The sequence below is a fragment of the Crotalus tigris genome, unplaced genomic scaffold (genome assembly GCF_016545835.1).
Source record: "Crotalus tigris isolate CLP2741 ecotype Arizona unplaced genomic scaffold, ASM1654583v1 scf7180000024358.1859470, whole genome shotgun sequence".
NCBI classification, from domain to species: domain Eukaryota; kingdom Metazoa; phylum Chordata; class Lepidosauria; order Squamata; family Viperidae; genus Crotalus; species Crotalus tigris.
The window spans coordinates 1,387,643-1,402,722 of NW_024100527.1; the positions used below are offsets into that span (position 1 = coordinate 1,387,643).

The window sequence follows — 15,080 nt, forward strand, 5'->3', positions numbered from 1 at the left end:
TTATAAAATGAAAAGAAAGGATATCAAAGAGTGCTCTATTTTTCTGGGCAATGACAAAATCACAGTGTTTCTCCTCTCTCTGTTATTTCTTCAGAATTTCCCTGTTCTTTCCAATCTGCATGATGCATATCTTAAGTCTTTATCTAACTAGCAATTCAACTTCTTTCCCCATTAAAAATCCCACACATTCTGGTCCAGGTATTTCTCGACTCACAACTGTAACTGTAAGTTGTGACAATTGTTAAGCAGGTCACCACATGACCATGACCAATTTTACAATCTTTTTTTCCAGTGGCTTTTAAATGAATCACTGTGTTCATTAGCACTGTGAGTGTGAGGGGAATGCAACAATTATTAAGGAATCCATTGTCCGCAATGGGTATTTTTATGCTAGAAACTAGAACAGTGGTTTCTGGCAAAAAAAAATGTCACAGATCGTGGTCATAACTTCAGGATGCTGCAAATGGCCATAAAATGTAGACCAGTTGTCAAAGTCCAAAATATTATTGCATGGTTGCAGGAAATGAGATGACCATCAGAACTTTGAAACCTGGTCATGAATAGTCCTGGGAAGTTCTACTATAACTTCAAACAGTCACTAAGCAACTGGTCATAAGTTGGGAACTGTCTGTACAGATATGTATAAATATAAAAAGCCTCAGATTTGGAAGTCATGGGTCAGGGCAGTGTCAAGAATGTGGGTCCTGCAAAGAGCTTTAGCATCAGAGATATCATGATTCTCTTGGGAATTGTAAGCAAGAGTAGCATTAAAGTAGAAAATAAGATGTGGAATTGTTCTCATCTTTTCCTATGCCCAGGCAAGATAATCTTGTGCTCTGCCTCAACTTAACAGTGTTCGTACAATAATAATTTCTCTTAAAAAAAAATTAATTATACATGCATGCTAGAACTATCATTTATGATAGTTATCCAAGTGTGGATAATCACTAGAAGTCAGCAAAGGTAATATGTACATCTGAATCTGTCCGATAGCAAATTCCTAATTTATCTTTTGTCAGTATTTGAACCTAAATAACTCAGTTTTTATTACTTTTAAATATTGGTAATACACTAGAGAATTCACTGGAGAAGGGCCTAATGCTGGGAAAGATTGAGGGCAATAGAAGAATGGGACGACAGAGAATAAGGTGGCTGGATGGAATCATTGAAGCCGTAGGCGTGAACTTAAATGGATTCCAGAAGAGGATAGAGGACAGGAAGACCTGGAGGAACATTGTCCATGGGGTTGCGATGGGTCAGACACAACTTTGCAATTAACAACAACAATACACTAGAACTGTTTTTTTGTAGTCATGCCTTTGCTTCCTTTTCAGAATGTGACTTTTACCACAGTCCAGAGAAAATATTTTAATGAAACCAAAGGTTTGGAATACATTGAACAATTATGTACACCAGAATTCAGCACTGTTTTAATGGAAGTTCAGTCCAAGTATGTATGTCCCAAAAATAATTCATTCACTTTAGTGTGCTGTATTGTTAATTGTTTTTCAGTCAGTAACCCGGGAATGCTAGCTGTAAGTCTTCTTTGCCTTCAATCTGACTCAGTAAGTATTTTGAAAATATAACGTTACAGGTATTAATTTTGACCCAAGTTGTGTTTTATACTGAAATGATTCCAAAGGACATGAATAAAAGTTCCAGTAGTTGCCTTTCTTGGGTCCATGAAAAAACATGTCATGTGACATACATACATACAGGGAACGTGGTGGGTAATCAACAAATGAAAGCTTCTATATTTCCTAGTTTAGTTTGGATTCAGCCTGTTATTTTGTAATTATTTTCCTAGTAGATGATTCATTTATGAATTATTCTCCTCGCCTTTTTGTTGTTATCATGACTGTGTCTTAGATTAGGGCTTTTCAACCTTTTCTCCCATTGTACCACTTTTAGGATATGGCAACATCTGAGTACCACCAGTCGCCTAGCAAGGTGTCAAAAACTTGATGACCAAAAAAAAAAAAAAAAAGGAAAAAAGTGATAAAGTACAGGTAGTCTTCGACTTACAACAGTTCACTTAGTGACTGTTCGAAGTTACAATGTCACTGAAAAAAGTGCCCCTCAAGCCACAGCCGAGCAAGACACCTGCCTGCCCACCCGGCGGCGCTCTTCCTTCTTTCCGAGGTTTTCATTGTTGTGAGCATTTCTGTGGAGGATTGGCAGCAGGGGTGGAGTGGGGGGTGTTTGGTTTTTATTCCCCCCATCTGCTGGGTGATTGCAGCAGGTTTTGGTCACTTCACATGACCCTGGGACACTGTGACTGTCATAAATATGAATCAGTTGCTAAGCATCTGAATGTAAATCATAAGACCCTGGAGATGCTGCAACATTCCAGCTGTCGGTGCTTCTTCTGGGCTCAGCAGAAGCTCCAGGATCAGTGCCAAGCTCCAGCTGGAGCCTGGCACTAATCCTGGCACTACCACTGAGCCCTGACAGCCCCCCAAAAGTGCCAATCAGCTAGAAAGCGGCACTGATCCTGGCGCTTCCGCTGAGCCCTGACAGCCTTGCAGCTCCAGCCATCTCACGCCCAGGCTTGTGCAGTGCTGCCACCGGTTCAGCTCCTTCCCCTCCCCTGCTACCACTTTTCTAGGATGGTCGCATACCACCTGCCAGGTGCCAATGTATCACAGGTGGTACCTGTACCACTGGTTGAAAAGCCCTGTCTTAGATCATTGTCTGGTGCAAGAAATCAGGAGCAAGGGTTGTTCAGATGAGTGCAAGTTTATTCCATGCTATTCCTAAGCAAGAATCTGAATTACTAGCAGTCAAGGAAGATTGGGGTTAGATAAAAGTCAGTGGAGTTCAAGAGGGCCTGGTCTTGGATCTCTTGTGCGTGAAAAGGGATTCCAAATGAAAGATGCACTTGATCCCCTTCCTCAGGCTCAGCCTGATCATCTCCTACATCAATTCTGCAAAAGGCTTATTATTAGCTTAATAAACCCTTATTCTGAATAACTGGGTAGGATTTATAAGTATCAATTTCAATGTTAAACTAACTTCAGTGGGACTAAATTTGATTTTAAAACCTCAGGTATACTGAACTCTCAAGTGATCTCTGGTTAGATCTTAAATAACTGCAGTAACATAAAAAAAAACTATTAATTTCCATGTAATTTTCCCTAATGGTTGTATTCATGATAAAAACCCAGAAAATTAAGTTTCAGTCTGCTACCTCATTTTCTTAAGAACTAAGAATTGTGGTCTTATGTTGAGTTTTAACGTGTCTATCTGGGGTTTTTTTTTTTCAGTAGAGGCAATATTATTTCTCTCAAATGAAAAGCCATAATATAAAGCAAGGATTCTAGAACTATGGGTGAGTCTAGAGGGAGATCACAAAGCCATAATTAGTCTACAAGGGGTGCAATGGGCTGCATGGGTTACAGGGCCATAAAGATGGATGAAAAGGTGTAGCAGAGCTGGATCCAAGACCAGAAGGGCTTAGGAGTAGGGTCAGGGCATCTGTGAGCAGAAGGTATCAGGGCTGGAACGCCTTGTGGCTGGTTTTGCAGAAGAGAGATCTGGAGTTACTGGACATCTCACTGGCTTATGGCTTCTACTTTTCCTTTGAGAGCCAATTTGGATCTGTTGTCCTCCTCTACCTCAATCATTAATGTTTGCTGATATGTTATGAATAAATGTCAAACTATATTTTTGCTAACTGAACTCAGTGATGTGTATGCTTGTTCTGATTCAAATGTAGCAATTGATTAGGAATGTGCTGGGTGGAAACAAAACTGGAAATTACCTATATTAATTTCCTATTACTGTTCATAACATCCAATACGCTTTTTGAAATAATAGCATCAATGTTTTTAAGAGCATTCTGTTTTGATATTGTAATTTTATGGTTTTATTCTATGCCACCTATAGTTACATTCTATGAAATGGGTGATCATATAAATAGGATTTATAAATAAATTTATAAATAAAATTAATTTTCCAACAAGGATAAACTTAGCAGCTTGACAAAAAGACTATTTACCTAATATCTATTAGTTTTTATTCACCTCTGTGGAGAGTTGAGCTAATTAGAAAGATTCTGGACTATATCCACAATTTTCTGCCTTAAAAGTATTTATTTCAATTTTATCTCCTCTTTTAGACATTTAGAGTACGATTTAGGATTCCTGACCATAAATTGCACCAAATAAGATTAAATTGCTATGCCTACTCAGTAAAATTCACGACTGGATATGAATTTGAATTGACCTTTTCACAGCTAAGTGCGACATTCTAGAAAAATTTGCAGTTCATACAAGACTTTAATGTATGCATAAATTTTCTAAATTAGGGGAGAAAATCCATTTGGAGACTGTCCAAATTGTTTCCACCTCTCTTTACTGAAAGCCTGATACTATTTATTTTATTTATTATATTTGTGGTGACAGATGCTTCTTTGAAAATTATCGGGTTGTCCACAAGGAAATTGTAAGATTACTGTAGAATGGAGAAACATTACAACTTTCTTTGCTAAATAGAAATTATTTATTAGGTCTTTTGTCATATTTGCTTTTGAAGATCAACATCAAGATTCCAGTCAGGATTTCTGGAAAGTTCTCTGTTTATTCAAGTAGTAACCTTGGGGAAGACCCAGCCTGGGTGGAAATTGTTAACAACCATGGAAGTTTATATGCAGCTTCCTTTCCTTCAGATTTTATGTGTTTACTGTCTTTTAAAATGGGAAACCTTTTTTTTTCCAGAAGTCAATAACTCTTTTTGAGTGAATCTACAAAAAGCTTCTATATCAGGGGAGAGCTAGTGTTATGTAGTGATTAAGGTGGACCAGCACTGAAGAGAGTCCATTTCAGGTTCACTCTCAGTGGTGGAAGCTCAATGAGTGACCTTGGACCAATCAGTCTCTCAGATCAACCTATCTTGCAGGGTTGTGGTTGTGAATAAAAAGTTGTAGAAAGAGTGTAATTATTTTAAGGTCCTGAAGAAAAGCCGAAATATGCATCTAATAAATGGATAAAACAAAGTATTCATGTGATATTTTCAGTGTTACTCCCAGCAAAATTGGTAATCCTAATTCTTAAAAACTACAGTAATATTACGCATTATTTAAATAGTATTTTTGTTCATTTGATTATCATTTCATAGGTATTACTGTCTCGCAGCTGTTGCTGCCTTGTTGAAATACGTTGAATTCATTCAAAATTCAGTTTATGCGCCTAAGTCACTTAAGATTCGTTTCCATGGAAGTGAGCAAACAGCAATGATTGATTCAACATCAGCCCTAAATCTTGAATTAATTACTAACAATAGAGATCCTAGGTAAGATATTTTGTTTCAAATTCTAAACTATGAAAAAGATATGATAGTTATATTTACAATTATGATAAAATGTTGGATACGAATCTGTGCTTTAAAAATAATATTTTTCAAGTGAACATACAATTTCAGTCATTAAAATGTTTGAAGGAAAATGATAGATCATTAAAAAAGGTAAAGTTTTCCCTGTCAGTCATGTTTCACTCTAGGGAGCGATGTTGATCTCCATTTCTTGACCAAGGGAGCCAGCATTGTCTGAAGACAATTTCCATGGTTGTGTGGCCATTCGCCAAAGGTTCATGGAACGCTGTTGCTTTCCACTGAAGTGGTACCTAATAATCTGCTTGAGTTTGCATGTTTTAAAACTGCTAGGTGGGACAGGAGCTGGGGCAAGTAACGGGAGCTCACCCCATTGCATGGAGCTCAGGTCTAAAATATAAGCATTAATTTATTAGGGAAATCTTGTAGCATGTGTCTGTGTATAAGGTCTCCAACTATTTTCCTCAGCACTGAAGATCAAAAGGTAGAGCTCTAAGCAGAAATATCTTTGAATCCAAAGAATGAAAACATACACATATTCACAAATGATGCTTAAAGAATCAGTTAAGGCAGGTAACCAGATTTTCATCATTGATTGTTTGATTGACTTACACAGATGAGTGTATGTCAATCACAGATGGATAGGCATTTCAGTAGCGGCAAAACCTTGGTTTGTCATTGTGCATTTCTAGAGCTGAGTCAAAGTGACTGCTCCAAGATCATCTATTGATTTTGTGACTTAGGTAGGACTAGAACCGAGGCTCAGACTAAACTGGAATTGCTTTGTCATTGCACCTTTCTATGGCTAAGAGAGAATAACTGGTCCAAGATCATACAGCTGGCTTTGTGCCTAAGGCAAAAGTAGAAGTCATGCTCTCTTGGTATCCTGCTCCCCCCCCCACACAAAAAAATTCAATATGGCAAATAAAAAACATACAAGAGAAAAACAAGAGCCAAAAAAAATGAAGTCCCACTGGAGGGGATTGTCCCACATACAGTTTAGCTGATGCATTTTACACCAAGCTTCACCTTCTGAATCATCTCCATTAGCAGCCCCAAGTAGATCTTACTGGAGTAATCCAACTGGGTGGTGATCAGGGCATCCTAATCTACAGCTGGTGCACTAATTTGCCAACTGAATTATTGCTGAAATCAGACCGATTCAGAGACCATTCAGTTAGCTCAGTAGCTACATCTGCAATCTTTCTGAATTTTCTCCCTGATATCTAGCAGGCTGCCATGTAGTTAGAACCTCCCTCATTTATACAATACTACACAATGGATCTCTGGTCATGGCAAAAAGCTGCTTTTTGTTAACACACTTTTGTTTTTACTGATAGTTAAATGCCTATCCAACTCCCAATGAGTTAGCCTTCTATTCATCTGTTTGTGTGAATCTCACGTACAATCTTAAAAAAAGATTGCCTACCTGTAATTGATTCTTTAAGCATAACTTGTGAATTCATTAACGCCTAAATGTTTTCCCGCTTTGGGCTCACAGATGCCATGCTTCAACTTAAGACTACCCTCTTGATCTTCAGAACTAAGGAAAATAGCAGGAGCTCTGCTTACACATGTATATTTCCTTTAAGAAGCTCTTGATACTCTAGAATGCTGCACCTCTGTTACAGCACCAATGTAGAATGCATTTGTTTGGATTCATAAATGACCACCTGAGTCACATTTATATAACCAATTGTTTTTAGGGATTTTTAAAAATACAATGTTTGTTAAAGGTTTTAAAAGCAATTAGTTTTTTATTATTGTCTTTAAAACCAATTGTTTAGTTTTAGTGATGCCTGTAAAGAATGGACATTGGTATAATAGAGTTGGGTAACATCTTTCCCTACTCTGTCCCTGCATTTGGTTTATTTTATTCCACAAATAGCTTGCATTGGATATTGCCTGCAGGGTTTATCAAGATTTTAGGAACTGTAGTCTTACTCATAAAACTTTTTCGGTTCTGAACCATCAGGATCAACCATTTGTGATTAGAGTTAGACTTCCTAGGGGTAATGATGATCAGCAACTGGCCAGTTTTATTCTAGTATCATGTTTTTTTTTCTCAAGAAGGTGGTTGGATGGTTCTTGGTTTTCTTTTCCTCTGCCTAGTCAGTCTATAATAGCTATCTAAAGTTAAACATTTAAGTAACTATTTAAACTGTTTAGCTGCTTTAATTATTCATCTGAGTACAATTCAGGACACCCAGCTTTTAGTGAATGCGGAAGGAATTGTGCATTCAGCTCAATCAGTCGTTTATTGAGTTGGGATTTCTGCCTTTTCAGCTTCCTCGTTACCTGAAAATGAGAAGAAACTGTCTCAGTTGAGCCCATTGAAAGCCTGTAAATAATCAAGGGTAGAGAGTTTCTTACCAGCAAATGGTTCTATAAAAGTGACTTTCTTCCTCCCCTATTAAGCAACAAGTCAACATGCAGCAGTTTTTTGGTACCAGTAAAGGAGAATATTTGTAACTCAGGTTGAAATGAGAGGTCCTTGGTGCTTTTCTTGCAGACGTATCATTACCCAAACTAGATAATCACTAGCATTGTAAGTGATCTAGTAAGACCACTAGCACTGATATTACCTATTTTGGTAATGAAACGTCTGCAAGAAAAGCACCAGGCTCAGAGAGCACCAAAGACTCTTCAGAGTAACTTGAGTCAGAAGAATTGGAGGATTGTATATACGGTATCTCCCATCCTCACAATACTATACTGCAACACAGCTTGGCTTTTCTATACCACCAGCTGAATAAATATGCCAATAAAGTGGTCTATATTTAAACTAGCCAATGTAACATTGTTCATTTAATGGTAAAATTGTTCCTTTTTAACAATGTAAACAATGGCTTTGATCTTTCAGGAACTATTTGCCATTAAGGACACATAAGATGAAATACGATCTTCTGTGAACTGCTTTGCACAAATAGTTGACAGGGCTATTTCTGCTAATGATGGATTGATCTCTATGTTGTTAAATGCTAAATTTATAGGCTTCCAGATATAAACTGTTGTCAAGAGAAATCTTGCTTCTTTACAGTCTGAAAGTTTTGTGTTTGGAACAAGTCCCGAGTTTTGTGTTTGGAACAAGTATTGTGGTATGTTGAAAGTACCACTTTACAAAACCTTGGTAAGACCACACTTCAAATACTGCATCCAGTTCTGATGACCACAATAAAAAAAGATGCTGAGACTCTGGAAAGAGTGCAGAGAAGAGCAACAAAAATGATTAGGGGGCCGGATGCTAAAACGTACAAAGAAGGGTAACAGGAATTGGGTATGTCTAGTCTAATGAAAAGGAAGACTGGAAGGATATGATAGCACTGCTTCGATATTTGAGGGCTCCTAGAAAGATGAAAGGATCAAACTATTTTCCAAAGCACCAAAAGCCAAGACACAAAACAATGGTTAGAAACTAATCAAGGAGAGAAACAACCTAGAACTAAGGGCAAATTTCCTAATGGTGAGAGCAATTAACTGATGGAATACTTGCCTTCAGAAATTGTGAATGCTCCATCACTGAAGGCTTTCAAAAAAAAAAAAAAAAGACTGGAAAACCATTTGTCAGAAATGATATAGGGTCTCCTGCTTGAGCAGGGGTTGGCTTAGAACAGGGGTAGGCAACTTCAGCTCTTTTATGACTCATGGACTTCATGCTGACTTAGGAATTCTGGGAGGCCATGAGTCATAAAAGAGCCGAGGTTTCCTACCCCTGGATTAGAAGATCCCTTCCAACTCTGTTATTCTATGTTCTAAATCAGTCAGAAATGCTCAGATTTACAAACAAGACACAGACCACTTGGATAATCCTTCCAGGGAAAGGGTTTTGATTACTTGCTACATCTAGGAAGTAGAGAATGTTTTTGCACTTCTTAAACTCAGTTTTCACTCCTCCATGGTGACTCTTATATTTGTACCAAGCAGCCTATCATAGCTGCCTCATATAATTTTTTAAATACTAAGTAGTTATGTGCATGAGGTACTATTGGCCCAAATCCAGGGACCCAAGTCTTTATCAAATTTTTGGTTTGACTATGAGTGCATTTAAGCTAGGACCGGTTTTTAGAAAATACAGAATTCCCAGTTCAAAACATGAATTTTGAAGAAAAAAGCAAAAAGCTCTGTTTAGAAAGGAAGTAAATAGAGACCTGGAAAGGTAATTGGCAGACATTCTTCTAGATTAGTGAGGAAAAGAACTCTATTGATTTCTGATGATTTCTTGCAATCCCTCCCCTTCCTTTTTCCACAAAGCCCCCGTTGAGTCTCACCACCTCATTATTCCTGAGATGTAGGTTAAATGTCTTCATACTCTGTTCAGCAATGCATCAAAGACCAAATGCCATTTTTGGGTCTTTTCCCTGATGCTGTAGCACGGTGGTTCTCAACCTGTGGGTCGGGACCCCATTTGGGGTCGAACGACCATTTCAGGGGGTCGCCAAACAACGCAGTCCGCCATTTTTTTCCCCCTTTTCCTTAGCTGTGCTACTCCCTTTTATTCTATTGGCTTTTGAAAACCAATAGAATAGACTCTCTTGAATAGAGTCTAATTCTGTTGGCTTTCAAAAGCCAATAGGAATTGTCCAGGCTGTCTCTGCCCTGCTGAGCCCGTCAAAAATCCCATTCTGCAAACGGTGCTGCACCAATTGAGTAGTCCTCGACTTACAACCGGTTGAGTAGTCCTCGACTTACGACTGATTGGGGGTCGCGGCATTAAAAAGGTTGAGAACCACTGCTGTAGCAAATTGATCCCTGATGATTTTGCTGGAGCCTTCTAAATTCATTTTACAACTTTAAGATGGCAAAACAGTCATAGATAATCTGATACTAACAGAATTTCTAAAGTTGGATGGGTCAGCTTTAGTCCTGGTATCCTGTTCACAAATTGGGATTCTTCCTTTGTGATTCCCCTTTGTGAGTCTATTATGACATAGATTCATCATAATCCAAGCATACAAAAAAGGGGGATATGAAAGCACCCAACTAATTTCTAACATGTAGATTGGATAATACAGGGGAAGAAAATTGTCCCAGTTTCAGGAAATGGAAATGACTTACTCTTCATCGTATTATAGAAAAATACATTACTCCAGGAAGTTTTGTTTATGTTGCCTTTATTGACTTAAAGTTTATTGACCAGATCCCCTTTAGGAGAATTGAACTGCTGTGGCCCTTCAGAGAAGCCTTGATGTTGACAAAGTGATGATTGTATGATTGTATTAAATAAAAAGGCTTACTACTCCTGGGTCTCCATTTTCTTCATGCAGTTTGCACAAAGTGCTTATCTTGTTCTCGCCATAGGCACAAATTTTAAATGTTGTATTAATGTCAATATATGGCTGACATAAATTCTTGTGAAGGCAGTCCTTATTTTCCTTGACAGAGCATACATGTTTTGTGTAGTTTCAGTCCTTAATAAGATCTCTATAAATAAATATTTAACATTTTCTCTTATGTGTTCTAATCACAGCATTAATTTGACAGATTGAATAAATTATTTCTCTTTCACCAAGAAACAACATTTTTTTTCTAAAGGAGGTTTTTGATCTGTTTAGTCAGACATTAACAGACAAAATATATACATGGATCATTAGTGCATATTTTTTGCATTAATTTATTCACTCAATTTGGCTGCCATCAGTCTCAAACCTGCTTTAATGTATTGCATAATTACCATCTGAAATTCTATCTTCCTCTATGCAAAGTTCCTCATAAGCCACTTGCATAAGCTTTTGCTGCCTCACAAATAGATGTGCTGTGATATAAAACACAATTTGCTGCAGGTCCAATACTTTATTTCTCTAAAGCACAAACTACTTTCTCTCCTAAACTGGGGACTAGAAGGGAAGAGATTGGTAGATATTTCAACTTTAAATTAGCACTGCTTTTCCTATCTAGACGTGAAATAAAAAGACAAGATACATATTTTCCAATTATAAATGGAAATAGTCATTTAACATAATTAGATTTACTTTAGTGTAAACACATAGAATTTTACTATTTGTATGTTTCAGCAATACAGTTCTTCTGTTTTACTTATAATCAAGTCCTATTTATTAATACTTCTTTCCCATGTTATTTAAAAGTTCAATTTCTAGAATTTTCTACCCTGGTTTATGTTGTGAAGAATTTATCTATGAAACCGATAGAGTATTTTTTTTCCTCTAGTACAAATATAACTCTTCTGGCTGGAGTTGGCTACAAGTAAAATGCAGCCTAAGTTAAAAAAAGAATACAGATAGTTCTCGACTTACAGTAAAACAATTCACTCAGTGACCATTCGAAGTTACAACAGCACTGAAAAAAGTGACTTATGAACATTTTTCACACTTTTGACTATTGCAGCATCTTCCTGGTCACGTGATCTAAATTCAGACGCTGGCAACTGTCTCATGATGGTTACAGTGTCCCAGGGCCATGTCATCACCTTTTGCAATCTTCTCACAAGCAAAGTCAATGGGGGAACTGAGTTACTAATTTAACAACTCCAGTGGTTCACTCCACATGTGTGGCAAGAAAGGTCATAAAATGAGGCAAAACTCACTTAATAAATGATTCACTCAGCAACAGAAATTTTGGACTCAATTGTGCTCATAAGTCAGTGATTACCTCTACTCAGCATAGGCAAGAGACAAGGAGACAGCATTGCCAAAGTAGTTCAAGTACAAATGTAAGGCTATAACAAAATGTGGTTACAATGTTATTTGCTGGTTGGAAGCCTGAATCAAGTGAGCTACCGTATGATCAAGGGCCAGAGGAGGATCTGCTACTACAATTCTGCCATTTTTTGTGTTTCAGCTTTTTGTATCTAGATATTGAATGTATAGCATCTAAGGGGGACTTCTTAGCCAGAGCTATAACATCATATCTGAAAACAAAGAGATGCAAATGAAAGTAAACTAACCATTGAATCTATCTCTCGTCAGCAGGAAGCAATAACAAAACATTATTAAATTTTACATCAGGGGAAAATAAAAAATAATTGATTGGATAATTGATAATATTTTACAAATTCACCATAACTAATGAATAAATACTGGATCTAATGTTAAAGCAATTTAGGTCAGAGGTCCCCAACCTTTTGGGACTAGTTACATGGAGAGAGGTTTTTCCGCAGACCGGAGGGGGCCTGGTTTTGTGTGCTGCCTGCATCCTGCGGATGGGGCTTTCTTTGTGCGGACATGTTGCTAGCATGCTGCGGCCCGGTACTGGTCCAAGGACTGGGGGTTGGGGACCCCTGATTTAGGTGATATGATTTTTAAAATAACCAATAAAAAAGAACATAGTATTTCTTTTCTTTCTTTTTTTTTTTTTTTTTTATTAAAAGTTTTATAAATTTTACAAGAAAAACAAGAACAATACAGAACAAAAAACAACATATACAAAAGAAAAAAAAATTAAACAATACATATAAAAAAAAAAAAACCCCACCCCACACCCCTCCCAAAAACCCTCCCTTCCCCCCCCCTGAGCTTCCCAGAGCAGAATATAGGCTTGAGAAATAAAAAAAAATAAAAATTAAATTAAAAACTTTATGTTTATATATATAAAAAAGATATCTATAATATATATAAAAATAAAACTTATGAAAAAGCTATATGATATTTTTGTATACCCAATCTAAATTGTATAAATTTTATCCATTTGTCCCAGATAGCAAAAAACTTCTCTTGCGTTTGTTGCTTTAAGAAAGCCGAAATCTTTGCCATTTCCGCCAGATAAGCTACTTTAAAAAACCATTCCTGCAATGTAGGCAAAGATTCCTTCTTCCAATATTGTCCAACTAACAGCCTCGCGGCTGTGATCAAATTTAACATCAATACAACCTCCTTTGTATCACAATCTGTAACAATACCTAACAAAAATAATTGCGGAGTAAATTTTACCCTCCTTCTAAAAATTCTCTGGATATTCCACCATATTTTGATCCAAAATGCTTTTATCTCTCTGCATGACCACCAAATATGATAATAGGAAGCCTCCTTATAACCACATCTCCAGCATTTAGGTTGCACGTCAGGGTACATGTAAGACATTTTTTGTGGATCAAGGTGCCATCTATAAAACATTTTATAAAAATTCTCCCTTAAATTCTGTGCTTGAGTAAATTTGACATTTCTCACCCAAATAGTTTCCCAGGTGTCCAATGAAACTGGCTCACCAAAGTTCTGCGCCCATCTAATCATACAATCTTTAATTAGTTCCGTTTCTGAGTCCAATTCAACTAAAACCCCATAAATTCTCTTAATGTGGGTTTGTCTTTGATCCTTCAGTTGCTTAATAAGATTTTCATCTTCTCTAAGAAAACCCACCTTACAATCCATCTTCCATCTATCTAGTAGTTGCCTATATTGGAACCAAGAATAAGTAAAATTTTCTTGTGCTAATTCTTCCCGTGATTTTAATTGCCAGTTTTGTCCATCCCATTTAAGTAACTGTCTATAAGTCACCATATCCATTTTAACCCCTCTTTTTATTCCTTCTATCGCATGCCAAGGTATAGCCCATAATGGTACTTTAAAATCACTTTTATAATATTTTCTCCAGATCCTAAGTAAAGAAATTCTTAAAATATGAGATTTAAAAGCCCAATCTATTTTTTTATTAAATATTAAATAGGCATGCCACCCATAAAGTAAATCCCATCCCTCTAGATAAAGTATCTCAGAGTTTGTCAAATTTACCCAGTCACTAATTAATGTTAAAACCACCGCATCATAATATAATTTCAAATTTGGTACCTTGAGTCCACCCCTCTCACGGAAGTCTTGCATAATTTTGAACTTAACCCTTGGTTTTTTACCTGCCCAAATAAATTTATTGAGACCCTTCTGCCACTCATTTAAAAAAAAGAGAACATAGTATTGACTTTATGCAACCTTGGTAGGGGATTTTCCATACTGTGTTCTCTGCCCTTGGAAAGGCTTTGTGATTTGTGCACATATAGTGTTGCCAGTTTTGAAAACCAAACTATTAGTATATAAATGTACACTTACATTTGCATTAAATTTATTTAATGAGATTATTTTCCAAATTTGCATTGTTTTCAAAGGAAAGGCCATACTCTTTTTGGTATTCTAAATTATACTAAGACACCAGGGGGAAGTCGAAGACTTAGGTCTAATATCCTGGAACCCTTGATTGATGCTGATAGTATCAACACAAGATTGGATTCTGTTCAAGAGCTCCTTCAGGATGAGGAATGCTTTTTTGGTCTTCAGTCAGGTACATATATTCTGCTTTGTAAATAAGGAATAAAATAGTTTATAGTTAGATTGGCACAGTGTACAGGTAGTCCTTGACGTATAACAGTTCATTTAGTGACTGTTCGAAGTTACAACAGCACTGAAAAAGTGACTTATGACCATTTTTCACACTTACGACTGTTGCAGCATTCTCCCTAGTCACATGATCAAAATTCAAGCACTTGCAACTGACTCTTATTTTTGACAGTTGCAATGTCTCGAGGTCATATTGATCACCCTTTATGACCTTCTGATATGTGAAGTCAATGGGAAACAAGATTCACGTTAACAACCATGTTAGTAATTTAACAACTGTGACAAGAAAGTAAAATGGACAAAAATTCACTTAACTCACTTAAATGACAGAAACATTGGTCTCAGTTGTGGTCGTAAATTGAGGACTACTTGTACTATATTTTAATTTTCAAATCTTCTGAATGTATTAGTTTATACCATTAATAAGTTAGTATTGTAAATAAGTTACCCAAATATAGTAAGTTAGCAAGTTTT

General features: G+C 36.8%; 1 protein-coding gene across 1 annotated transcript in view; it reads left to right on the forward strand.

The window, feature by feature from the left end:
* MSH4 (mutS homolog 4) overlaps positions 1-15,080 on the forward strand; it is a 59,277-nt gene that overhangs the window by 14,883 nt on the left and 29,314 nt on the right. The window contains exons 5-7 of the mRNA XM_039327190.1: positions 1,335-1,450; positions 5,119-5,292; positions 14,378-14,550. Coding sequence (XP_039183124.1) covers positions 1,335-1,450; positions 5,119-5,292; positions 14,378-14,550 — 463 coding nt within the window. The remainder of the gene's footprint in view (positions 1-1,334; positions 1,451-5,118; positions 5,293-14,377; positions 14,551-15,080) is intronic.